Source organism: Colias philodice, chromosome 12 (genome assembly GCF_061535455.1).
Source record: "Colias philodice isolate Cphi_HAF_F1 chromosome 12, ilColPhil1 Martin Lab GWU primary, whole genome shotgun sequence".
Lineage (NCBI taxonomy): Eukaryota > Metazoa > Arthropoda > Insecta > Lepidoptera > Pieridae > Colias > Colias philodice.
The window spans coordinates 5,585,267-5,609,449 of NC_143097.1; the positions used below are offsets into that span (position 1 = coordinate 5,585,267).

Here is a 24,183-nt window from a genome sequence, read left to right on the forward strand (position 1 = left end):
AATAAAGTTGTAAGTATGTAAGTATAATAAATTGTAGTACCTACTACCTACCTATCTCAAACTCCTGATACTAGGTACTTAATGCAGGCAATTACTTTCAAACGTTTCAAATATCCTAAAAAAAAGCCCAATTATAATCTTCTTATATATAAAAATGAATCGCAAAATGTGTTGGTAAGCGCATAACTCGAGAACGGCTGAACCGATTTCGATAATTCTTTTTTTATTATATTCCTTGAAGTACGAGGATGGTTCTTATGTAGAGAAATCGTAAACATGTACCACGGGCGAAGCCGGGGCGGACCGCTAGTATATTTATAAATAATTTGGAAAATCCAAAAGTGCACGCCTCATAATTTTTTTTAATAAATATTTATTAATTATTATTTTTGTTTATTTAATAACAATTAAACCACATCGAATCAGACCCTGAAAAATGAAAGGGTTCTATTCCTGAGCATACTCAAGCGTAAGAGAAAAAAAAAGACTCGATTAGTAAAGTATTTCGGTCGCTATCGTGTTAACAAGAAAAAGGATCCGCACATACAGACACACGGACGTCCAAGACAGAACTTTTTTAAACTGTTTTTTAACTAGTTTAAATAACAAAAATGACATCAAAAATATCATGAACGTTAAAAATAGTGTTTTTTCTTAATATGTGTGTGTATGTATTATCTTACAAGTGCAATGTATGATACATAAAGACATTTTAAGTTTGAAAAATCAGATGTTTTGCGCAAAGTGACAGTAGTACCCACCTCAACGCTTCGCTTATGAGGCGTGCAATAAATATCCTTCGGAAGTATTTACCAATGCTTCTTTTGCATCTACTAAAATATGTATTACATACCTATTTCATTTTTTATTATACTAGGTAGACCCGCGGAATAGTATCAACTTATAATGTATAGGTACGTGTCACGATTTCAGGTTGAACGATGTATTGTTTTCTTCCGTGATACTGAAGAGAAGTGAGGACACAAGAACACCAATTAGGATTTATACAATATACCTATTTTAACATATGAATAATTATAAACATAACAAGCGAGTTGCACTTGTTTCGCTTGATGTCCTCTTGTCCGTTTGTTTTCTTGCGATAAGGTTCAGTTTTTTTTTATTCAATTTAAATCCTATATGCGTTTAATGCAAATCCATAGATTTGCGTAATACGCATGTTTTTTACGGTAACAAGGCATTATAGGTAAATACGGATTAAAACTGTTTCCGTCTAAATATCAATCCAATAACCATAGTCTTCCATTTATAGAGCATTTGGTGTATAGCATTATATTTGGAGCATAGCGATTATATTATAGCGCTAATAAAAAAAATTAACTCTAAATTTTTCCACAGCTCTAACTACATTAGCAAAAATTTATTTATTTATTTATTTATTTATTTATTTATATACAACCATTCCTACCATTACAGTTACCCAATGCGATAGGGAGGTCAAATTTACAATTCAATTTGTTCATTAATACAAAAAAAAAAAAAAACATTAATTAAGATTATAATATACAACCGCTACAATTATGTTTGATACTCTAGTGACTAGTCAAATATTATAATGATTAATACATATAAAGCTGATTAATAGGTACCTATTTTTTAACAATGTCAAATTTAAAACATTTTCAATTAAAAGTTAAAAACTAAATTTAATCCAAAAACGCAATATTAGTATAATATAACAGTATCACTACATTGGTTTAAATACACTTTATATACAGTTTTAGCGCGTTTTAGATAATGTCCAATAATTTAAAACATAACATTCCAAAATAAAATTCATTTTCACATCCAATATTAAAATAATAATAAATTAAAATGTCTTACTACCTCATATATCTCTATTATTCGCTAATAGTGGTTCGTGAATTCGTAACGTCAGGTATTAAATCTAAAAGCAATGGCTCAGTGGTAACCTCGGACTTCAATTCGATAAGTCTGGGGTTCGGGAATAGGCGAGCGTGCAGGAAATAAATTGAATATTTTTCAATTTATCTGCGCATGTAACATCACCACTGCTTGAACGGTGAAGGAAAACATCGTGAGGAAACCAACAAGTCGAAGAATCAAAACTTTGATGACATCCGCTAACCGCACTTGGCCAACGTGGTGGATTACGGTCATCCCTTACGAGAGGCCCGTGTCCCAGCAGTGGGATCATTATGGGCTGAAGATGATGATAATGATGATGATTAGCAAGAGATATACTTTATTAATAAATTTAATCCTTAAAGTTGCTCTTCTATTACAATGATTACCATCATATATAAATTAATGACAGTTAAATTATTTAATAATAGGTAGGTAGTTACTAATTCTAATGAGGTCCATTAGCTAAAGAGTTTATTCAATCAATTGTGTTTTATGTTGAGGCCTCAGTCTAAATTCTATGACAACATTCTGCCACAGTCAAGGTAACAATTTTTGTCTACAATAGAAATGAATAAATCTAGTTAACTAAATTGTAACTACATATTTATATTTGACTTGGTTTAGATATATGATACTATACTCTTTGTATTTGACAAAGAGCACTATATCTTCAAATACAATATAACATAACAACCGCTCCTTTGCCCTTTAGCGCTCGTAACCTTTAAGGCAGCATGTTTTTGACTACCTACGCGATCCAATATTCAATTACCTGAGTATTCGTTTTCTTATTCAAAATACTAAACTTATTATGCACCTAGAACACGTATATCAACAATACCTATAGATTTGTCATAGCGGGAAGCATCCGTCTTCGGCTATACAATCACCACTGCGCATAGCCCCACCACTGTTGCGCCTACGCGACTCCTCGCCGTTCACTCGCACTGCTCTATAGAACGTCAAACAACGCGCGCGCATACTATAACAGTTAATTTCCCCAAGTGAAGATAATATTTCGTGATGGAGAAGGAGCACCAACCAGACTCCATGGCAACCATCACAATGAAACCAGAATACCCACCTTCTGAATACAGTGCCTCAGAACCACCGCCGGTAAGATCGCCCGTTATTTAATGCTAATGGCTAAACTTTCTTGTCTCCTCAAATCACAAATGAGTTCATTCACAGTGTTTGTGTTATGCTTCATGGTAAAAACCTGGTCCGTTGACAGTTTTTCTTGATTTGTCTTTGGTGTATTTATGGATTATCTCAGTTCTTGTTTATCATACTTACTAAATGAATCTTATAAGATATAACACCGGCTTTAATCCTCTTCATAATAATTGTATCGAAGATGTCTTGAACATTATTATTTTTAAGTTTACTTTTAATTTAATGGAAATTTCCTGTAAATTAAACGAGTAATATCTTTGAACGTCGGGAAAGTGCCTTTCTCTCAGCCTGTAGCGGTTGTTAGGTTGTTGGCGCGTAGCCACTCGTGTAGTTATCTCGGGATTACTATCATGTTAGATTTTCCATTTATATACTTTTACTTTGAATAAATAGATAATATCTCGGCTTTTTAAATAATAGCCATAATCTAGCCGATAATCTGTTATTATAGTTTCAGTAGGAATAAGTGAATGGAAATGGTCAAATCGATTAAGAAATCAACATTAAAATATGTTGAGTTCCAAATTCAAATTAAGTACATTCATAAGTATGATACATTACATTCACATACGAATAATTTTTATGGCTAATGCCTAAATCTGGCTATGTGTATACTACTAATATCTTGTATCAAAATAATAATATGTCTATTTGACAGAGTAATAAACTATAATAGGTAATTCTTCTGTTAAATAAAGTGTACAAATGCTTATAGAAGACTTGGCATGATATGCTGCATTTGGAACGTGACGAAGACTCGATGACCAGTTCATTTTGTTATGTTATTCAGGAATCAGTTATGAATACAAATGAGAAATTTATTTAAAACACAGAGTTGCTAGATATAGAGTCATAGCAAGATAGACATTTCAGTAGTGAAACACCTAGATACTATTTTAGTGTTTACTTTCAATATTCAAATACTTTGTATAAATTTTGATTTGTTATAATTGTTCAAAGTTGTAAGAAGCTATAAGAATATACCTAATATAGAAGAGTACATACTTCTTTAAGGACATGCTAATTTAATAATATATAATAGTTGCTAAATAAAACTGCGTCATATAAACGGATTTGCGCATCTGCAGTGGGCACAGATTATCATTGTAAATACAAGATGCAGTTGTTCTTTTCCAAGAATAACTATGAGATATGTGCCCATAAATGTGGGAAATTCATTGTTCCATTGTTCTTCTCCATCATTAACTTAAATACTGATTATGTAATTACCATGCATCACGCGACTCTAGTTGTTAAGAAAACTTAAATTTTACTACATAAATTGCCTCAGTTAAATGCGTTGGTATACATATATCGCAATGCAATGTGTATATTGTATATCTATGTATATGCCACCTTTGTTTAATCAACTTCTCAAATATTATTCATTGTGAAAATTAAAACATTTACGATCTTTCAAAACAATGACTTTAAATTTATTCAATTTGAACTTAAGTGCGAATTGGTTTCGTGAGTCGTGAGCGTTCTCTAACAAACTTGTAAACAGATTGTCACATTAGCGTCACTGCTATCATAAAAATGTAAATACTTATAATAGAATATTTTTAAATTGATATTATTTTAAGGCATCCGAAACATACTTCCACTAAAATATACAATACAAACTTCCACTAAATATCTACTTAGGTACCTAGTAGGTATAGTGTATAATAGTAAACATCAAAAACTGGCTGATATAAACATTAGCCACATTAGATATACAAACGATTTTGTAATATGTACATTGTATAGAGAGAATATTCCAATATTCATTGAAGCCCACTGGCACTTCAACCTATCGTAAGCACCACAAAGTGAAATCGTTTGGTTAGTTGACGAAGTAACACTGGACACAATGATGATTGCGTCAGAGACTCTACTTTTAGCGACAGTATAAATCCTATTTACATACATACGTTAGACTCCATTTATAGCTAACTACCACACTGTTTAAAAAGAAATTGTTACAAATTTAATAATTTTACGACCATTTAAGAATTACGTAAGTGGAACTGATCTTGAGATTGCAATATCCGCGCAATAAACTAAAAAGTTAGTAACGTAATTTGTACTAGAAGCAAGTGTAGTGGTTCGTTGCGGATTCGCTGGTTAATTTTGTTATTGGCTTTTGTAGAAAATTCCATAACGAAAGTGGCATAATTCAATTATAAACTCACTGACGTCTCTCTACTACATTATAAAAGGGGTTCTATTAGGCTCTAACGCCGCAACCTCTTACTTAAAACATAATTTTCAACGTTTATTTCCTGTTTTTGATGTTTCATGTGTGATTTGAGTGGTATACTTACATATTATTTCAATTTTTCTGAGAATATTTATGGTAGAGCCAGATTTCATAGTAATACTTAGTGTTTGTTGTAAATCAAATTAGTCTACCTATACTACTACTACTCTACTACTTACTTTTTTTGTTAAAGTCAGGACATCACAATGTATTTTAACTCATGTAAGGTATTATGTGAAATACATTTAGGTTATGAAATAGGAAGAATACAAAATTGTAGAGCCAAGATGTTATGTTTGTTTTCCAAAAACAATATTGTTAGAAAGCGCATATCTATATAAAATTGTTATGAGTAGAATACAGTATTAGATAACAGTTTGCCGAGAGGCTTCTAGTGAAATATTGCACGAAACGCCATTTAAGTATTGTGGGCAACCATCATAAAAACTTTCATCACATTTAAGGAATAATGGCAACTCTTTACGCAAGAATAGATTTTTTTGTTTATTGATTTTGGCCTTTACTTACTTCGTTTACTTTGTCCTTTCTTATATAGCTTGCAAAGAATTACCTACATTCATTTCTTCATATGCTATTTTATAGTTCAGTTTTCAAATGTTTAATAAGGTATTGAATTTTACCATAACTTTCGATATACATAATATTTTGGCCGCAAAGATAAGAAGAATTATTCTACAACAGTTGAAAAAGCGGAAACGACACAGATGATTTTTATTTGTTGTGAAAATCGATGTTGGATGCGCGTTAGTGGAGATAGTGAGGGATATTGGCAAAACAAATTGCGAAGATTGAAATTGACGTCGATTGAACGAAAGACGCCGCGTTTCCAATGCACTTATAAGATACTTTCACTCAGTGTTTTACTGCGATCACACAGAAAAGGGATACCTATAGCGTTTTACTCGCTAAATTAAACTTCACATTTTGTGTGTGTTTAGTTGTTAATTATTGCATAGAGCAATAATATTGTCAGGATCAACAGTAACATACCAAGAATATTAAAAGTTTTAAATATAATGGATAAGAACAAATATTTATTTTACATAATAAATAAAAAAAAAATAATAATCTTATACATAATTAGTATTTACCCTATTTTAAAATTATGATACAATTTTTATTTCATTTCTTGTGAGATCTAGCCTTCGCGCGATATACATAAAAATTATTTAATAATAAAACTGGTAACATTTGAAAGTGAATAAAAGTTAGTTTGATATTTTATAATGTAATGATATGACACGATCAGACACAGGTGTACGTTAAAAGCTGATAGAGCGCGTTCGGTTTTCATTCACCTAAATAATCACCGACACGAATTTTATATTTCAGTTTGTTACATTTAAATAATATCATCAATTATTAAATAAATATGTACATAAAAGAAATAGATGAACTTGGTATTTAGCTTATTTTATCAATATAGCAGTAAATAACAGGACGATAAAATTTGATGCACGATATACTATTTGACGATGCACAAATTTATATTTCTTATCTAAATGAATATTACGTTCAAATATGTCTGGCCTTAATTAATTATTTATTACGTGTCACCTTGTACAGCTAATTCAGCAAAGTTCAAAAATAAATTCAATTCCACAGGCATACCGTCAGAGGGTATCATCGGCGGTCCAGATCGCAAGGATCGCCGCTCTAACAGTGGTGGCCTCGTCCTTTATTTTGGGATCCTTCATCCTCGCGTCGAGTTGGGTTTCAGCGCGCGCCTCATGTCACCAACTCGAACAGTTGGATGCTATGCTAGACAAGGAGTTGGCTTTGGAAGGAAGATCATATGGAAATGACGCATTGTTGGCGGTAAGTTTATTTAAAGATTCTTTCTACTAATACTAGTTTATAAATGTGAAGGTTCGCATAATATGTTACTCAATTAGGCAAATTTTGTTCGGAATTTTATGAAATGTGGTAGGTTAAGATTAGTTTATCATGTATGGTGTGCTTTATATGTAAGCCAAAGGATAATATCCGATCCGCTTCCGCCGCAACTCCCATATCCTACATCTTCTTTTGTCTATCCTCTTTGATCCTAAAACTCCTCACTATCTCAAAGATCAGTTTGATTTTCTTTGATCAGTTTGACTATCTCAAAGATTCGTGCAGCCAAACTTTGGAATGAACTCCCACTAGAAGTGCGTCAGGCACAAACCTTAAGAAGTTTTAAGCACCTACTTAAGTTACATTATCTCTCTCTTACCTAGCTTATTTCACTCTTCTTTATTGTTATCGTATCTTCTTTCCTATCCTTATTTTGTTATATATTATTATATTTATTCATTGTATATGATATATTAATTTTATTTTGTTCATTGACGCCTTATTTTTTGCTCACCCACCTCTATCAAAATCTCTCCTTACGCATATACATACGGTAGCCTGGAAGAGATCGCTACCTAGCGATAAGGCCGCCGTTTGTACATATCTTTCTCTATTTTATGTTCTTTCTATATTTGTACTTTCTTATGTGTGTGCAATAAAGTATAAAATAAATAAATAAATAAATAATAATCATTCACCTTTACTTTAATGTATAGACAACAAGTTGATGGGTACTTATTTATTTTAGTTGACATTCGTGCACACTCTTGAAAGGTATAGTTATGTATCCTTGAATTAGTTTTATTTTAAAGTTCACTTAGTAGATTAGTACTGGTGTAGCCGTAGGTACGAGTTTCGCAGCGTCCTCGAATTACTTTTAAGAAAATAGCTAATTGAAAGCATCGAGATAGAATGTACTACGTTTGAAAGATGGGTGTTCGTCTCTTTAGCTAACTTTGTGTAATAGTATTTAGGAAAGAAAAAAGTATTTTCAATATTTGATTTAAAAAGGAAATATCTCAAAATGAAGATACCTGCTTCCATTATTTTTCTCCTAAACATAATAATATGATTATTGAATTATTGATTACCACTTTATAATATTGTGAGGATAGTTTAGATGTCGTCAGAAGAACAAAGTATCAGCCATGACAAAATGTAAATAAATTTTGTGTGCATGCTGTAAACATTTGTCTGTAGTATTTACGTTTTACTTGTGGTGAGATGTCGCAACATAATTATAAATTACTTAATCATGTTCTTTAGAACTATCTAGACGGGTATTATTAGGAATACTTATCTATTAATTTGTTATTGCAAAATTTTATTAAAAATATCATTAACAGTTAATGTGTTCAAGTCGTAAATTTTAAAACATTCGGTTCTCATGATTCATGTCTTTTAAATTTTTCTCTGGACAAAGAGCCGGCACTTTTTCGTGATGTCCATACGAATACAGGATTCGCACAATACACACAAGTGCCATTGTTTTGTTTTGTTTGTAGATAATACTTGTTTACAGTTAACAACTATTGGTGACACAGTAACACGATTGTTGTCTTTCCGTATATTTTTAACTGGTACCGATATGAACCTTTGCAGTCCCGTGCAGTATTTTCTTCCCAGACGTCTCACTTTGTTCACGAGTACGGTTCGTGACTAGAATTTATGGCACATTTTACATTAAATTCTGCTGCAATTTACTGGTGGATGACGGATTCGGTCCCGGTCAATAACGTCCTTTCATTAGTCTCTCACTGATTTATTGTGTTTACTGCTTCTTCAGAATACTAAAATGTAGCTTTATTGACTTGTTAGTTACATTCGATTTGGTTTATTTGACGCGAATAGGGCTATCTCTGTTATTGTTTAATCTGAATCGGTTCTTGTGTGAATAATGAGCCTGACCTTGAAGGACGGATGCATTAATTCAGTATATAATATCTATATTATGTTTTATTGTACTTTGTATCACTTGTTGCTAGATGAATATTTTATTAAATACGTATGACTAATGTAGACGCTTAACTTTATTATAAACAAACTTTATGATTGTGTTGTCACATAGTTTGTTAACCTTCAAGTTCTGGTTAAGATTCATAACATGGCGTTGCTCGTGGGACTTTTTAATGCATATGTAATATCATAATTTATATACCTACAACAAAACATATTGTATAGCTTTTATCAAATTGACGACGAAAAATCTAGAACGTCAACACGATTATGAAACATTGAAAATGTTACATTTTTTATTTGTGTTTTATAGTTATTATTATGTAACGGTAGATATGTTATTCTATTACAAAGTTAGTTTAGACGTTAGACGCTATTTTATGAGTATATTATAAAATTAATATAAGTATGATAATAATTTCTTCTTACATAAACGTTAGGAGATACCTATTTTTGATTAACGTATGAGTAAAGTCCGTGCCACCGCGCGACGCCGCGGTACCGGATCACCTTGAATCTTCACAAGCGTTACGCAAAGTTGCGCAGGCGCAGCCGTCCTAATGAACCTCAAAGATAACTGTGAAGAAATAGTAGGATATTTAAGAACATCTTCTTTGTGCTTAATTTTGCGAACAGACTCTTTTTGTTGCATATGAAGGTTTTTAAACAATAAGGGGCCATGCCATCGTACATTGTAATTTGTACTTGGTCTATAATAGTACGATGAAATGCTACTTCGTTTGATATGTTGAATCGTATAAAATGCATAGAGCTACTATGTCATATATGTATTATATTTATCTATTGGTATGTATGATGTCTCTATATTATGTACCTACGGCACACATGTTAGTCTATTAATAGGTAGATAGATGCAAACTAATTACCATTAGAATCAAGGCACGATTATGATAAAAGCTTACATATTATACAGCTAGACGTATTTATTACCTACCGGTTTTTCTGCAAGCTTTATTTTTTTGCAAATAGAAGATAAAAACTTTGTTTTAACTTAAGTATTTGGACAAACTTTTCTTTTTTTTATTTGTTGTCAAGCTTACATTTATTTGTTCAGGCAGAAATTTCGTTTTGCAACCTTTTGACATTTTATGTTCAGCACAAAGGATTACCTAGTTGATTACGTCACTTAGCGAAAGTTGTAAGCGGTCACTGACCCCAGGTCGCGGATGCATCACTAAGCACATAAAATATACCAGCATGGAAATTCGCATGCCTTTCTAATGTAACAATAATTTGTAACTTGTTGTATAAACAGTTTAATGGGCAAGAAGCTATGACAAAGATTGTATAATACTTCTGAAATTAATTAAAAATTAAATGAAATTAAGTACGTTTTATCGATAGCGTTGTTAAATAGTAACAATTCGAATACAGAGGTGCAAATGTAGGAATCATTAATTGATAGAGCGGTTATAAAATGATTGTCGCATAAACTCGAATTTGGTGTTCAACACAACATGAGTTTGGGTTGTTATCCCATAATTTCCATAATTTAACATCGCCTTAAGCGTTTCATCACTCATATTCTACCTATAACGTTGACTGAAAAATTGCAGCAAATCATACCTATAAAAAGCAAAATAACGCGCACGCAATATTTATTTTTATTTAAATTTCTAAGTTCAGAATTGAGTAGAAATTTTTACGCAACAGTGAACTTCATTATATAAAAATGTTAAACTTATGATTGGGAAATTCCAAATGTAGATTGAGTTAATGCCGTTCGTGAATAGGTACCTCGATAGGAGACCATACAAGTTAAAATAAAATTTTCTTCATTTAAACTAAAGTACCTATAAAACTTTCGTTTTTATTCATGTCGAATATTTTGCAATACATTAGTTAGGTAAAAAAATATCACGTTGTCTGGTCTTATGAACATGCAATATATTCTAAATTCCATTTATGTTTTGAAACTATTTATTATCAGCGAAACTAATGAAGTCAGTAACCATAGACATTCGAACAATGCTTTTCCGTCAATTTATTTTATAACCGTTTAGTTGTTTTAAACACGATAAATATAATCAACCTGGTTCAACATATACAAGGCGTATCAAAACAATCCTAGCAGCACACTACAGCAGGTATTGACATAGTATAATGATGTTACTCTTTTTGCGTTTATTTAAATCAACTAAAGTAATATTAAAACAGTAACATTTACATAATTATATTTAAAAACATGCCGAATATTATGATAGGGCATTTTCCTGTTTAAATGTTGAATAATATTAATATTATGACTAAGTACGTACATACAATAATATGTACAAAGTAGTTTTAAAAAATATAGATAAGTATGAGTAGAATCTTGTTTGAAAAGTCTCGTCACGTTTGTGTCATTACTTTGCTTTAAACTTAGATGACATGATGATTTCTTTGCTACAAATCTGTGCTACAAATGAATTATTAGTGTTCTATTTAAATGTAAAACATCTTTTAATCAATACCATTTTAAGATTATTGTTGAATGTATTTGTAAGGTAGATTTTATTATTGTGCAATTTGCATTGAGTTATGGAAACCAATCCATCATTGTAACTTTCTATTCTACCCCTTTCAAGCGCTTTTGTTTCTTGGGTCTTGAATAATATTTAAATTTAAAATGCATTTTAAACTTAGTCATATTTCGTTGATTATTATTTTCAACTGAAATGTATATAAGGTAGGAATGTAAACATTTGAATAGCAAGAACTCGTTCATCGTTCACCGTAGCACATTATGTTTAATAATATTGAAAAGTAATTTTTACACACATTGGATCTTGGATTTTCTTTGAAAAATATTAAAAGAATCAGATACTTATATATTTTTTTATATAATATAATAACTTTCTTTATATGAACAAACAGGAAATTAATTCAGATCGAAGAATAGAAACCCAAAATACTTTTTAGTTTTGTTATTTTTTGTACTTTGTGATAAATTTTTTAGTGGCTTTGTGAGATTACAATAAAACCTTTGATGTATAACGATGAAAAAGGAAATTAACTTGTAGTTTCACTATATTTAAATTTTGAGTGCTAAAATTACAGCGCGTGAAATATCATTTCACTTTCAAAGAAAGATTTGTAAATTAAGGTTGGCGTTTTTGCTTAGGCTTGTTCATTTAGCAACATTTTCATACGAACACATTAATTGTATTACGTTGATTAGGTAGCGGAAACAAGCGATTTTCCATGCTCGCTCATCACTGTGATGACGATGAGTGATCTTGCGTCCCTCCCGCGCGACGCCCACTCCACCAGCACATTACCAATAATGCTATGTAATTATTGACCCCGCGAACATTCGCGTGACATTCTCGAAAATGTAATCTGTCATGCAGTGTCATGCCAATCTAGAATATATTATGAACTCTGTCACTTTAGCCTGACCATCAATTACATATCAAATTATTATCTCCTTGTTAAATTAGCATTTTGATTGTATGACATGGTATTCAATCAATTTCTAGTAATAGACTGTGTTGTAAATTGCATTCTATTGTTGACTATGCCATGACACTTTTTTTTAATATTTACTAAGAGAAAATAAGTGATGATTATTGATTATACAATATTTACTTAATATTTATAATAACTCTCAGTGCGACACAGAGACAACATTAAAATTTTCAAGTCAGTTTAAGAAATCAGTTTGATAAATTAATCTTAAATATGAATATTAAAAAAATAAATAAACCTTATATCTCATTTCAAAGAAGAAATGGAAATCAAGAATTTGATTTAGATTTTTTTAGTTAACATTCAGGGTGTCAATTTTCCTGTAAATTTTTCCTTTTTCTGAAGTATTTAAAGAAGTTTTCTTATTTTAAAAGGAAGTGGTAATCGGTAATTAAGGTAACCACTTAAATTATTTATTTTCCTCACCTTTAATATTTGAAAGATTATTGTAATAAGGTTCTTCAATGTCACTCCCTAGGCTCTTATGGTAATGAATAAGAAGAACGTGTATAAATATGAAGCATAGATGATACCAATGTAACACCTTTTACAGGTACTTAATAATACTATCTCGTAAACATTATTCACACTACAATGTGATTTACAGCATGTTATTACTTATTGTTCGATTTAGCATCAGAATCAATCAATTTATACTTTTCCGACTACTTCTATAAACCATTTAACAATCGATAATTTTATTGTTCTACCGTTGATTGTAATTTCCTTGATATCACGCAACGCTCAAAGCAAAAAGCAATAACTGTACCGTTTAGTTTCGTAAAAGCAGTAAAAGTGTTGTAGGCGTATTTACAATGCGACAATTGTATTGTCGACGTAATCGTCGTTTTCTATCGGTTGCGGTCGCAAGCGCTTCGCGGCTCGCTGGTTCCTATTAGCTGACACGGACGTACCTGTACACAAACACATTTTTACAATAAATTGTAAGCTGTGAAGTGCCAAAAGAACAAGCTGCTTGGCCCAAATGAACAAACAATACCATTAATAATCATCAATTGAATTTTTGACCGTTGAACAAAACAAAACCTCCGTTTGTAAAAGAGAAAATGGCAAACAGCAGAAATGCCATGAAACATTTTTTTATTCTTAATTCAATCTTATTTTTAATGTATCTATGTCAAAATAAGATTGAATAAATTTTAAATCTACAAATTTAATTTTTACTGCTTGAACTCAAACTCAAACTCAAACTCAAACATTTATTTATTCAATTAGACTTCTTCCAGAAGCACTTTTGAATCGTCATTACATTCTTTAAATTTACCACCGATTCGGAAAGCAGTATCTATGGAGAAGAACCGGCAAGAAACTCCATAGTTGCTCTTTTAAAGTCATGTCCATATACAATATAATTTTACATTACATGTTACTTACATCTAACTACATAATATTATATATTATCACTAGCGGTCCGCCCCGGCTTCGCCCGTGGTACATATTTACGTTTTCTCTACATAAAAACCATCCTCGTACTTCAAGGAATATAATAAAAAAAGAATTATCGAAATCGGTTCAGCCGTTCTCGAGTTATGCGCTTACCAACACATTTTGCGATTCATTTTTATATATAAGACTAGCGGTCCGCCCCGGCTTCGCCCGTGGTACATGTTTACGTTTTCTCTACATAAAAACCATATTCGTACTTCAAGGAATATAATAAAAAAAGAATTATCGAAATCGGTTCAGCCGTTCTCGAGTTATGCGCTTACCAACACATTTGGCGATTCATTTTTATATATAAGACTAGCAGTCCGCCCCGGCTTCGCCCGTGGTACATATTTACGTTTTCTCTACGTAAGAACCATCCTCGTACTTCAAGGAATATAATAAAAAAAGACTGAACGAAATCGGTTCAGCCGTTCTCAAGTTATGCGCTTACCAACACATTTTGGGATTCATTTTTATATTATAAGATAATATGCCAAAGAACTGTCCTGTTATTCTTACGCGACAACCCTCCATGGATTTTCATCTTCCATATATTCCTTAATGCTGTAGTAGGCTCTCTGAACTAATACATTTTTTAAATAAGTTTTAAATTTAACACTACTAAACTCTTTAATACTATGAGGAATTCTATTGTAAAAACGTATACCTTGGCCCATAAATGAATTTTTAACTTTAGCTAACCTATAAAATGGCATTTCAATTTTATTTCTATTCCTTGTGCCATAACAGTGTCTATCTCCTACTTTTGTGTGTAAGTCCGCGTTTTTGTGTACATGTAAAACATTATTAAATATATACTGTGATGGTACAGTGAGGATACCAATATTCTTAAAGAGATCTCTTAGTGAGTCCCGAGCACGTAAATTATATATAGAGCGTATGGCTCTTTTCTGTAATATAAATATAGTTTCTATATCTGCAGCCCTGCCCCATAGTAGAATTCCATAGGACATAATGCTATGAAAGTAACTAAAATAAACCAATCTAGCCGTATCTTCATCGGTGAGATGCCTTATTCTTCGAACTGCATATGCAGCTGAGCTGAGCTTAGCAGCGGTGGTGGCAACATGGGTCCCCCATTGACACTTGACTCTATGACTCTATGACTAATCGATGAAAAATAATAATTTTGGTAAATATTTTAGGGATGTTATGAATTTTATACATATATTTTTATTCTATTTATTTATTTTTGTACATTCATACCCAAAAAATGTCTAACTCATCTACATACGTATCAAAACGAAAATGTATCAGGACCATATACTTTTAGGTTCATTAGTTTTTCGATTTCCAAATTAAATAACGATGTCAAAATGTTGATAAATATTTATTAATGAATTATAAATCAATGACATTTATATTTTACGAAATTATTAGAAAATAATGAAATTATTTATCCTATAAACTTTTGCATTGTTGTGTTCGAATTAAGGTTCGAATATACAAAATTAAAAACTAATGGAGCATGGCATGTGGATCAAAATATAGTGGAAGAATGTACCTAAATGTTTGTCAACACTGATGAGGCGTCTCATTAAAACCGGTTATAGCTATTAATGATCTATTGTGTAGGACTGTCACAGACTAGTAATTATAATCAACGATACAAAGTGCGTCACACCAAGATTAAGGAACTCGTTAGATCTTTCTCCATCCGACGACAATGGTACGAGCGTGCTTTACAAATTAGTAAGGAATAAACTAACAAGCAGGTAATAAACTGGATTCAATGCATATGTATAGTTCTCGTTCAATAGGCAGTAGGCACATTGGTCTAAGTGGTTTGGCCTTGCATTTTTATGTGCGTGTCTTTTAAATAGTCATTATGTTAAGTCAATGCATATAGTCGCATCCTTTAAATTACTTGCAATTGTAAATCGTAATAGCGTGTAACACACCGAATAAAATTAAAAATCTTACCTTTACATACCGTAATTTTAAACGATAACAGTTTAATCATAATATAAAAAGGTTATTTGAACTCAAATAGGTATAATAATACTTCTTTCAGAACTTGCGGTTCTTCTCTGCACTTTGTTTTATTGATATTTACTTTTCAATTGCTTCTAAAACCAATACTCAAAGCGTAGGATTTCACAATACTGTGGAAAACTTTCTTTTCCAACAGCAATTCTTATTCAATTAATTATTTATCTTGAAAAGAAAATATAGCAGCTAATAGCTATATCAATCATATGGTAGCAGTTAAGTTTTCTATAGCGTTTCAAATTAATTATCGTTATTTAAAACATATTGTATTATGAGAACAAGTGTATAGTTGATGGAATAGTAGATAAATGAATTAGTTACGTAAGAGCTTGCATACTGCGTCGCCATTTTACGATGAGATTGGACGTTCAAAGTGAGCGGTGGCCATCCTCAAATGCTTGCAGGTGTTTTTGCCTTTTTACCTTTTCGGTGTAAAACCTTTGGATGTTTGATTTACATGCCATAGGTATATATTTTATGACGTGTCCTTGTACGCTTTTAATACTTAAGTACTAATGTAAAATAAGTATATAATTTTTAAGGAATGTTTTTCGTTGCATACCTAGTTGGTAAACATAATATAATGAAACTTATAACTAATAATAAAATGTTATTATAATAAATACAATGAAAGCTATATATTTCTAGAACATTCAATTATAAACATGTAAAAATAACATGTAATGTGTGAGAAATATACCTATTGAGATGTGTGAGTTAATAGTCTCTGTGTCAAACATGTCACGTGTCAAACATGATTTTTCCTTTTACCAACCACGCAAATTGCTATATAGATATGGATGAAAATGGCTTTTCATTCTAAATAATACGTTAACGGGAAATAGCCATTAATTTTTACTACAATTTAAAAATCATTTAAATAACGTATTGTTAATTATGACATGATTTCACAATTATATAGTTTAGAATTAGTGCAACAAACACGTCATTAATCGCTTCTCTTTTTGCCCTACTCTCTACCAGAAGAAATTTCTCGAAATGTTAACAGGTATATACCTAATGGCTAATTTTCAGTTCTTGATATCGTAATTTTCTATTTATAGGACGAACCGTTACCAATTGGAAATGCGCACGCCCTGCATGCACAAATTCCTCTGACTCTATCGTCAACGTCAGCACCACCGCTGCAAAATACTGCAGCGCCGTCACCTGACAGCATCCTTAAAGAAGATCCTCTCAATCAAGCTGAATCCAAATTCGATGAAGACAAACTACAGGTACGTTCTTTCTTTAAGTACTTCCAAAACATATAATTTTGTGAATTATGTACACACTCTCCGATTTGTAGAATACCTACATCATTGCTTAATTAAATACCACTTTACTTTTTGTTGTCTGTTTATGCAACCATGAAGGTCAAAATAAACTTAGTACAATAACAAATTAACTTATACAGAATTATATAAAAACTTGCGAATTTGAATGGAGAGGCACATCTTGTTTATGTATTTTGGAAAAATGATATTGTTCTCAAAAAAAATGCTTATATGTTTGAGATTATTATCTAATGGGATGGGTTTGTGAAAGTGTCATTAGCGTTTTGTTTTTACATATAATAAGCGATGGGATAATTATCTACCGGCTGTCGTCATAATTGTATGCTTGGTCGCGATTTCCGTACATTCATATTTTTTTATTCTATTTAGGTTTTTGTGTATTTGAAAAAAGGAAACAAAAAAGTTATTATTATTAAAAATATTTTTTTTGAGCTTTGCGGTAAGCTTCATTCTTACTGAGAGCTAATTGAATTACAGCCAATGCTTTATTTGAAATGGATACTGAAAGTTTCTCGTTACGTGAACATGTTACATAAATGCATTACTGTATGTGGCCGATATAAATGCACGCGATACCGTTCCTATATAATATAATAACGTCAAATGTGTAATTCAAGTTACACTGGAGCTTTCACTTCAACCAGTCTCATCTCATATTACAATAAATATATCTATTGTATGAACGAACATAATAGGTGGTTCAGTTATCAATTCTATAAATATTTAGCACACAGTAGAACTGCATACCAATAAACAAAATAATTTGGAAAATCCAAAAGTGCACGCCTCATAATTTTTTTTAAATAAATATTTATTAATTATTATTTTTGTTTATTTAATAACAATTAAACCACATCGAATCAGACCCTGAAAAATGAAAGGGTTCTATTCCTGAGCATACTCAAGCGTAAGAGAAAAAAAAAGACTCGATTAGTAAAGTATTTCGGTCGCTATCGTGTTAACAAGAACAAGGATCCGCACATACAGACACACGGACGTCCAAGACAGAACTTTTTTAAACTGTTTTTTAACTAGTTTAAATAACAAAAATGACATCAAAAATATCATGAACGTTAAAAATAGTGTTTTTTCTTAATATGTGTGTGTATGTATTATCTTACAAGTGCAATGTATGATACATAAAGACATTTTAAGTTTGAAAAATCAGATGTTTTGCGCGAAGTGACAGTAGTACCCACCTCAACGCTTCGCTTATGAGGCGTGCAATATAGAGGACCTCCGGTTTGCTAATCGTCTTGTAAAGACGTTTAATCAACTCATCTCCGTTTTTTTTTCGGTCGTTCCAAATTCAGTTGTTACACACCTACATAATATACCTACATAATATGTACGAAAAGTGAAACTTTTCGTTGAAAGTAAAATTCATGCAGATATCCTAAAAGATAAACATCGTGTCATTGCTTTCTTTTAACTCAAGTATTATTTGCTCGATTATCGAAATAACCACAGATACAGTACTGGCATTGGTTTAAGTTCAAAATATAAATAAGTTATAGATACTTTAATGTCATAACAAGTCCGAAGTAAAATTTACGACAAAATATATTTGGCGTCAGATAATTTTCCAATATTGGAAATTAAAACTTGAAATTATGTACAGAAAGTTATTGCATCAATTTAGAAAGTTCTCAGACTTAACAGGAGCTTAATATAAGTCAACATTGTTGCTGATGCCAATTGGAAAAAATATTTTGGAAAGTTATTTTGGAACTTCCAATATGATTACTTCCAATTTGATGTTATGCAAATAAATATTTTACAGAAAGTTATGACTTATGAAACACAGTTAGGTATGTACGATTAAGATTCTAATACGAAAAGTGGAATAATGGTTCTGCATCTCCACTTACAAACAAACATAATAGATTTCGTAAAAGAATAGTCAATTGACATTCCAACGGGTCAAAAAATGAATAAGCTAGTGGACTGTAAGTAATAATATTTATAAACGGAGGGCAGTCTGTGGAACAATGGTGCGCGGCGCATTGTGTCCAGCAGGATGTCCGAACGCATTGTGCCAAGTAAACAGCACAGAACGAGATATCCATGTTTCATACATTAGATTTTCATCAAGAACATAATAATATCCATCCATTGGCGAGAGTGACAGCCCTTAAAATTATAACCTGGCTATGCTAAAGACAATTTAAATACCCGCTCATAAAAAGATGTCAAGAACTTTATTTCATACTAGCGGTCCGCCCCGGCTTCGCCCGTGGTACATATTTACGTTTTCTCTACATAAGAACCATCCTCGTACTTCAAGGAATATAATAGAAAAGAATTATCGAAATCGGTTCAGCCGTTCACACGTGATGCCATGACAACGCGAAACGGGTGCGGACCCGCCGCCTTTTTATAGCTCCCGCCGCGAAGCGCGTCGAACGCGGCAACTGTTAAACAAAAATAATCCTTATGGCATGTAATTCACGCGCGATGACTTATAGCGTATTTCATGTATAACTTTGGTGTTTCTACACCGATTTACATGATTCTTTTACTATAACCTGCCCAGGAGTATGAAGAATAATTGTGCCAAATTTCGTTAAAATCCGTCGTGTAGTTTTTGTTTCTATAACGAATATACAGACAGACAGACAGACAGACAGACAGACAGACAGACAGACAAAAATTTTACTGATTGCATTTTTGGCATCAGTAGCGATCCCTTATCACCCCTTCATAGTTTTTTTTTAAATATATTTCATGTACAGAATTGGCCTCTCTACAGATTTATTATAAGTATAGATAGATGAGTACATAGAGTCTCCGCTATTGCACTGGCGTGCGATTTTGCCAAATTACAATCTATTGTGCTATGCTGGGAATGCCTTTTCATAAATGGATAACTACATAAAATTATGTGTTATTTTGACATTTGTAAGAATACAATATAGCATGTTTTTGTGCATGTAAGGTGCATTATTGTTGTATCCCATAGAAGTTCCACGTTATGCAACAATTCGTTTAATGACGACCTTTCACTATGATCGTGATTTAGATTCTTTACGCGGCTAGCATATACTTTTTTCTAGCAAATTTTCTTGTTTGTAATTGTTACCTATTTGCTATTTAACATAAATTGTATACATTCATGGAATACTTGGTTAATTTATTGCTTTCGTTTTCTTTTCTATATTTAATTAAGCTTGTCACAAATAATATTGCGGTATGTCTCAAACATGTGAGACGAGAGTTTTTATAGTACAACTTAACTAAGCTTAAATTATATGTTGGTATATATATATTCTTAACAGAATAAATTAAGACGACAAAATATTTGCAAAATTTAACATGGTGAGGTCGTGAATTTGAAACGGTGACATCAACCATATATTATGACCTTATTTTCCCGATTATGTAGTTAAAGCTATATTTTATGGTTGCTCATTTAACGTTTATTTCAGAAAATTGATGACGACAACTCGAAACCAGAACCCACAAGCGACGAAAGTTCAGAGTCAGAGAGTTCCGGAGAAGACGAAGAAGATGACATCATCAGACCTCTTTTCAAGTTACCAGTTCAGTTCGACCTTGATGAGCTCGCAGGAGCCTTCCTTGCTAACAATAACCAAAAGTAAGTGCAAGCAGCTATTAAGGACATAATTTAAAGAAAGTGAAACAACTATCTATATTTTATACGTTAGTCTAATGTAGAGCTTTCTGGAATCAATTTGATAAAAAAGATAAAGCCAAAAATCTTTATTTAAAAAAGCATTATCGAAGGGAGAAAGGTTCTATTTATACTTTAAATTCGACGTTGCGGTGACCATTGTAAATTGGGTCAGTATGTACCTAGTAACTAAATAAAATATTTACAATTTCCTTTTCTACTTCATTTTTTGTCCAATTGACAATAATTATTTACGTGCGCGGCCTTAGATTGCATTGAGCCAAACACGGCAAGACTCAAGGTTTAAATGTTCTAGAGAAGGCAAAAATCAAGGTTTATAAGTAAAATATATATATCATTATAAATATGTTTGTATATGTTCGAATTAAACATGTATTTATTTACCAGATGAAAGAAAATGAAGTCAAAAGGACTTATACTTTTTGTATGTTGTAATAACGACTTATTTTGAACATGTTTTCTACGAATCAAATGTTTATCCTCTTGTAGTCTTGTGTAGGCGAAATATCACAAATAGATCTTTTTTCATATTTGTATTTTTGTATAACATAAACAGAGAACCATTTCCAACCTGTATATAAAAACATGTACCTACATTATTATGGAAAATATTACACAATTAAGCGAGCTTTTTAAGTACGTTTTGTATTGTTTTGTCTCAATTGTTAATTAAACAGGTTTATTTATGAGAAATAAGGTACATTATTGATTTTGCTCAAATAAAACATCCTTTGGGTTGTACGAGGATTTTGTTTTGCTAGTTAAATTATAATTAATTGATGCGAACGTTTTTACCTAACAACAAAGAGGTTATTTTCGTAAATTGGGAAAATTATCTCCGTAAATAAATATTCAATATAGCTTTAGAAAATCAATGATTTGTTATATTTTGCTAATTAGTACGTGCGTAGGCATGTTTTTGTGTTTATTCTTTCAGCATAATTTAATTGCTAGCTATTTATCATAATTTCATATTTATGAGGTATCGGTAAAAGAATCATTTTTGGCAGGGTATAATTTCCTATTATTCGAGCGTAAATTTTTCGTTGCTGGGTTCTTGCTGTTAAATTTATTTTTGTTTTTGTTTGAGTTAATTCCGGCTACCTGAATTTGTTACGGAATTAAATCTATGCTGTTTTTATAATAGACCTTCAATATACATATATCAAACACGTATATATAAGTGACGATTCTTAATTAAATAAAACTTTCTATTTTCAAATTTGAATCAAGCATCATGTCTGATTTGACATGATGTAGACTACATTTTATATAAATAACAAGATAACGAAAGGTTTTCCGAATAATCAATTAGAAAAAAAAAATAATTATAAATGCTTGCGGCCAAATTTTTACTGGCAACCTAGTCGATATATTATATTCTCCTAATTATAAATATTTAGTTTGGTTTTAGCAAAAAAACTGTGAACGTACTAATCCTGCTGTGGGATCTTGGACTACTGTTTGCTTGACTAAATATTACTTTTTGAAATTTTTACATAATATAGACAAGATCTGTCTTAAAAACAATCGAGCAATCCAGAATTCCATGTCATTTTTCATAATTAAATTATATTTGAACATATGTGGTATTATTCCAGAGGCCGCATGAACTGCGTAGTAGAAAGGCGTCGGGAAGATCCGATGGAAAGGCGTTTCCCCTTCAACATTCTCGGAGCCTTCGCCCCCCGCGCTGCTCAGGCCGAACGTATTGCTATTATTTGCCACGGCGGTGACGAAAGGTAAGTTTTATCTATACGTGAAGGAAATAATAATAATTTTATAAAAAGATTCCTTGAGTTACCTAAGAGTCTCTTTGTGGGCGTAAAATGAAGTGGTTATTCATTGGATTGAAAGAAATTGAAGTTTCCAGTTTTTGTATGTATGTTGCTCGAACATGACCATAAACAATCATATATGTTAAATTTACGTGAAATTAAAATCTATGTAATAATTTCGTTTTGCATACAAGCTTATTTTGTATCTCATATAAATCCAGCTTTGGTTTCCAATCCAATCCTTTACTCTATTGAATACATCACAAACCATACGTTTGATAACACATTACACAATAGGTATATACACAGATATGGTTATAATATAAAGCACCTAATATGATCCTACTAACTATAAATATAATATGTATCTTGTTTCTCTTTGTATAATTAAGATAATTTTGAGTTGAAATAGGTATATTATGTAGATTAAATGATTGGTAGAACTTGTATAGATGTTTATGTTTGTTGTTTAGTCGCTGTATAAGCAAACAAATAAATTTAATATTCATATTTCATCCTGTGCGACTTAAGTAGATACCTACCTAAATCGCCACGATAACACGAAAATGTATCTACCATGTCTACTTGAAAGGAGAAATATACATTTATACCTTGAAAAGAAATATCGAACATAATGTAAGCCTTTGTAAGTGTTGTACTGAAAATAGATAAAAGAGTTTACAGGGGATTTGTTTCTAGGGACTTAGCGAGTTATATTCTCCACGGGCTTACAAATTTTTGTTGTTTATTTGTAATTCAATTCTGCTCTCGACTTGTTCCACTTGAATGTTTTCAATTATGTTACATAATATAACGTTGTTATTGTTGTTTTTAAATACGTTTTTAATAACAAAGGAGTGTGTATTTTCTTCGAGAAAATATTGCGTGACAATTAGTAAGAGGTAAAATACTAAATGGACAAAGTCGTTAAATGATCAATTATGTTATTTATTTCTTGTTCATTATTATATCAACAACCCGCTGACTTAGGCGCTGAAGTTTGGATCGATTGAAAGCAAATTATGATTTATTTATTAGATACACAAATTTATGCATGCAATAGTTTTTTACATTAGAAAAATACGTACGAACTTTCATCCTCATAAAATTTTCATGGGAAAAGTTGTTTTTCAAATACCAAAGCGATCGAGTTTGCCTTCCACGAAGTTATGTGCTAACATCATCCATAAACTAGTATCGTATAAACTGCAGCTCGAGTTTGTAGTCTCTTTATTTATCTAATGTTTATATTAAAATATATTACATGCAATTTCAATACAATCAATAAGTACTTAGTACACATACGAACAAATAGTATTCAGAATAAAGACTTTTCTTCACTTGTGTGTAAGCCTTTGAAAACAACAAATTGGAACGTAGAAATAACAACCTAAA

The 24,183-nt window shown here is 31.5% G+C and overlaps 1 protein-coding gene and 1 long non-coding RNA gene across 4 annotated transcripts in view; one reads left to right on the forward strand and one right to left on the reverse strand.

The window, feature by feature from the left end:
• The window catches only part of LOC149483991 (uncharacterized), a 418,879-nt gene that overhangs the window by 213,252 nt on the left and 181,444 nt on the right, over window positions 1-24,183 (reverse strand). The gene's annotated exons all lie outside the window — the stretch shown is intronic.
• Msr-110 (DUF3736 domain-containing protein Msr-110) overlaps window positions 2,818-24,183 on the forward strand; it is a 44,291-nt gene continuing 22,925 nt past the window's right edge. For 2 of the 3 annotated variants that reach the window (XM_089701577.1, XM_089701578.1), the window contains exons 1-5: window positions 2,818-3,006; window positions 6,938-7,150; window positions 17,122-17,295; window positions 20,784-20,953; window positions 22,612-22,752. In XM_089701577.1, the coding sequence (XP_089557703.1) occupies window positions 2,914-3,006; window positions 6,938-7,150; window positions 17,122-17,295; window positions 20,784-20,953; window positions 22,612-22,752 (791 nt within the window). In that variant the 5' untranslated portion in view covers window positions 2,818-2,913. The remainder of the gene's footprint in view (window positions 3,007-6,937; window positions 7,151-17,121; window positions 17,296-20,783; window positions 20,954-22,611; window positions 22,753-24,183) is intronic. The other variant, XM_089701579.1, reaches the window with a different exon arrangement.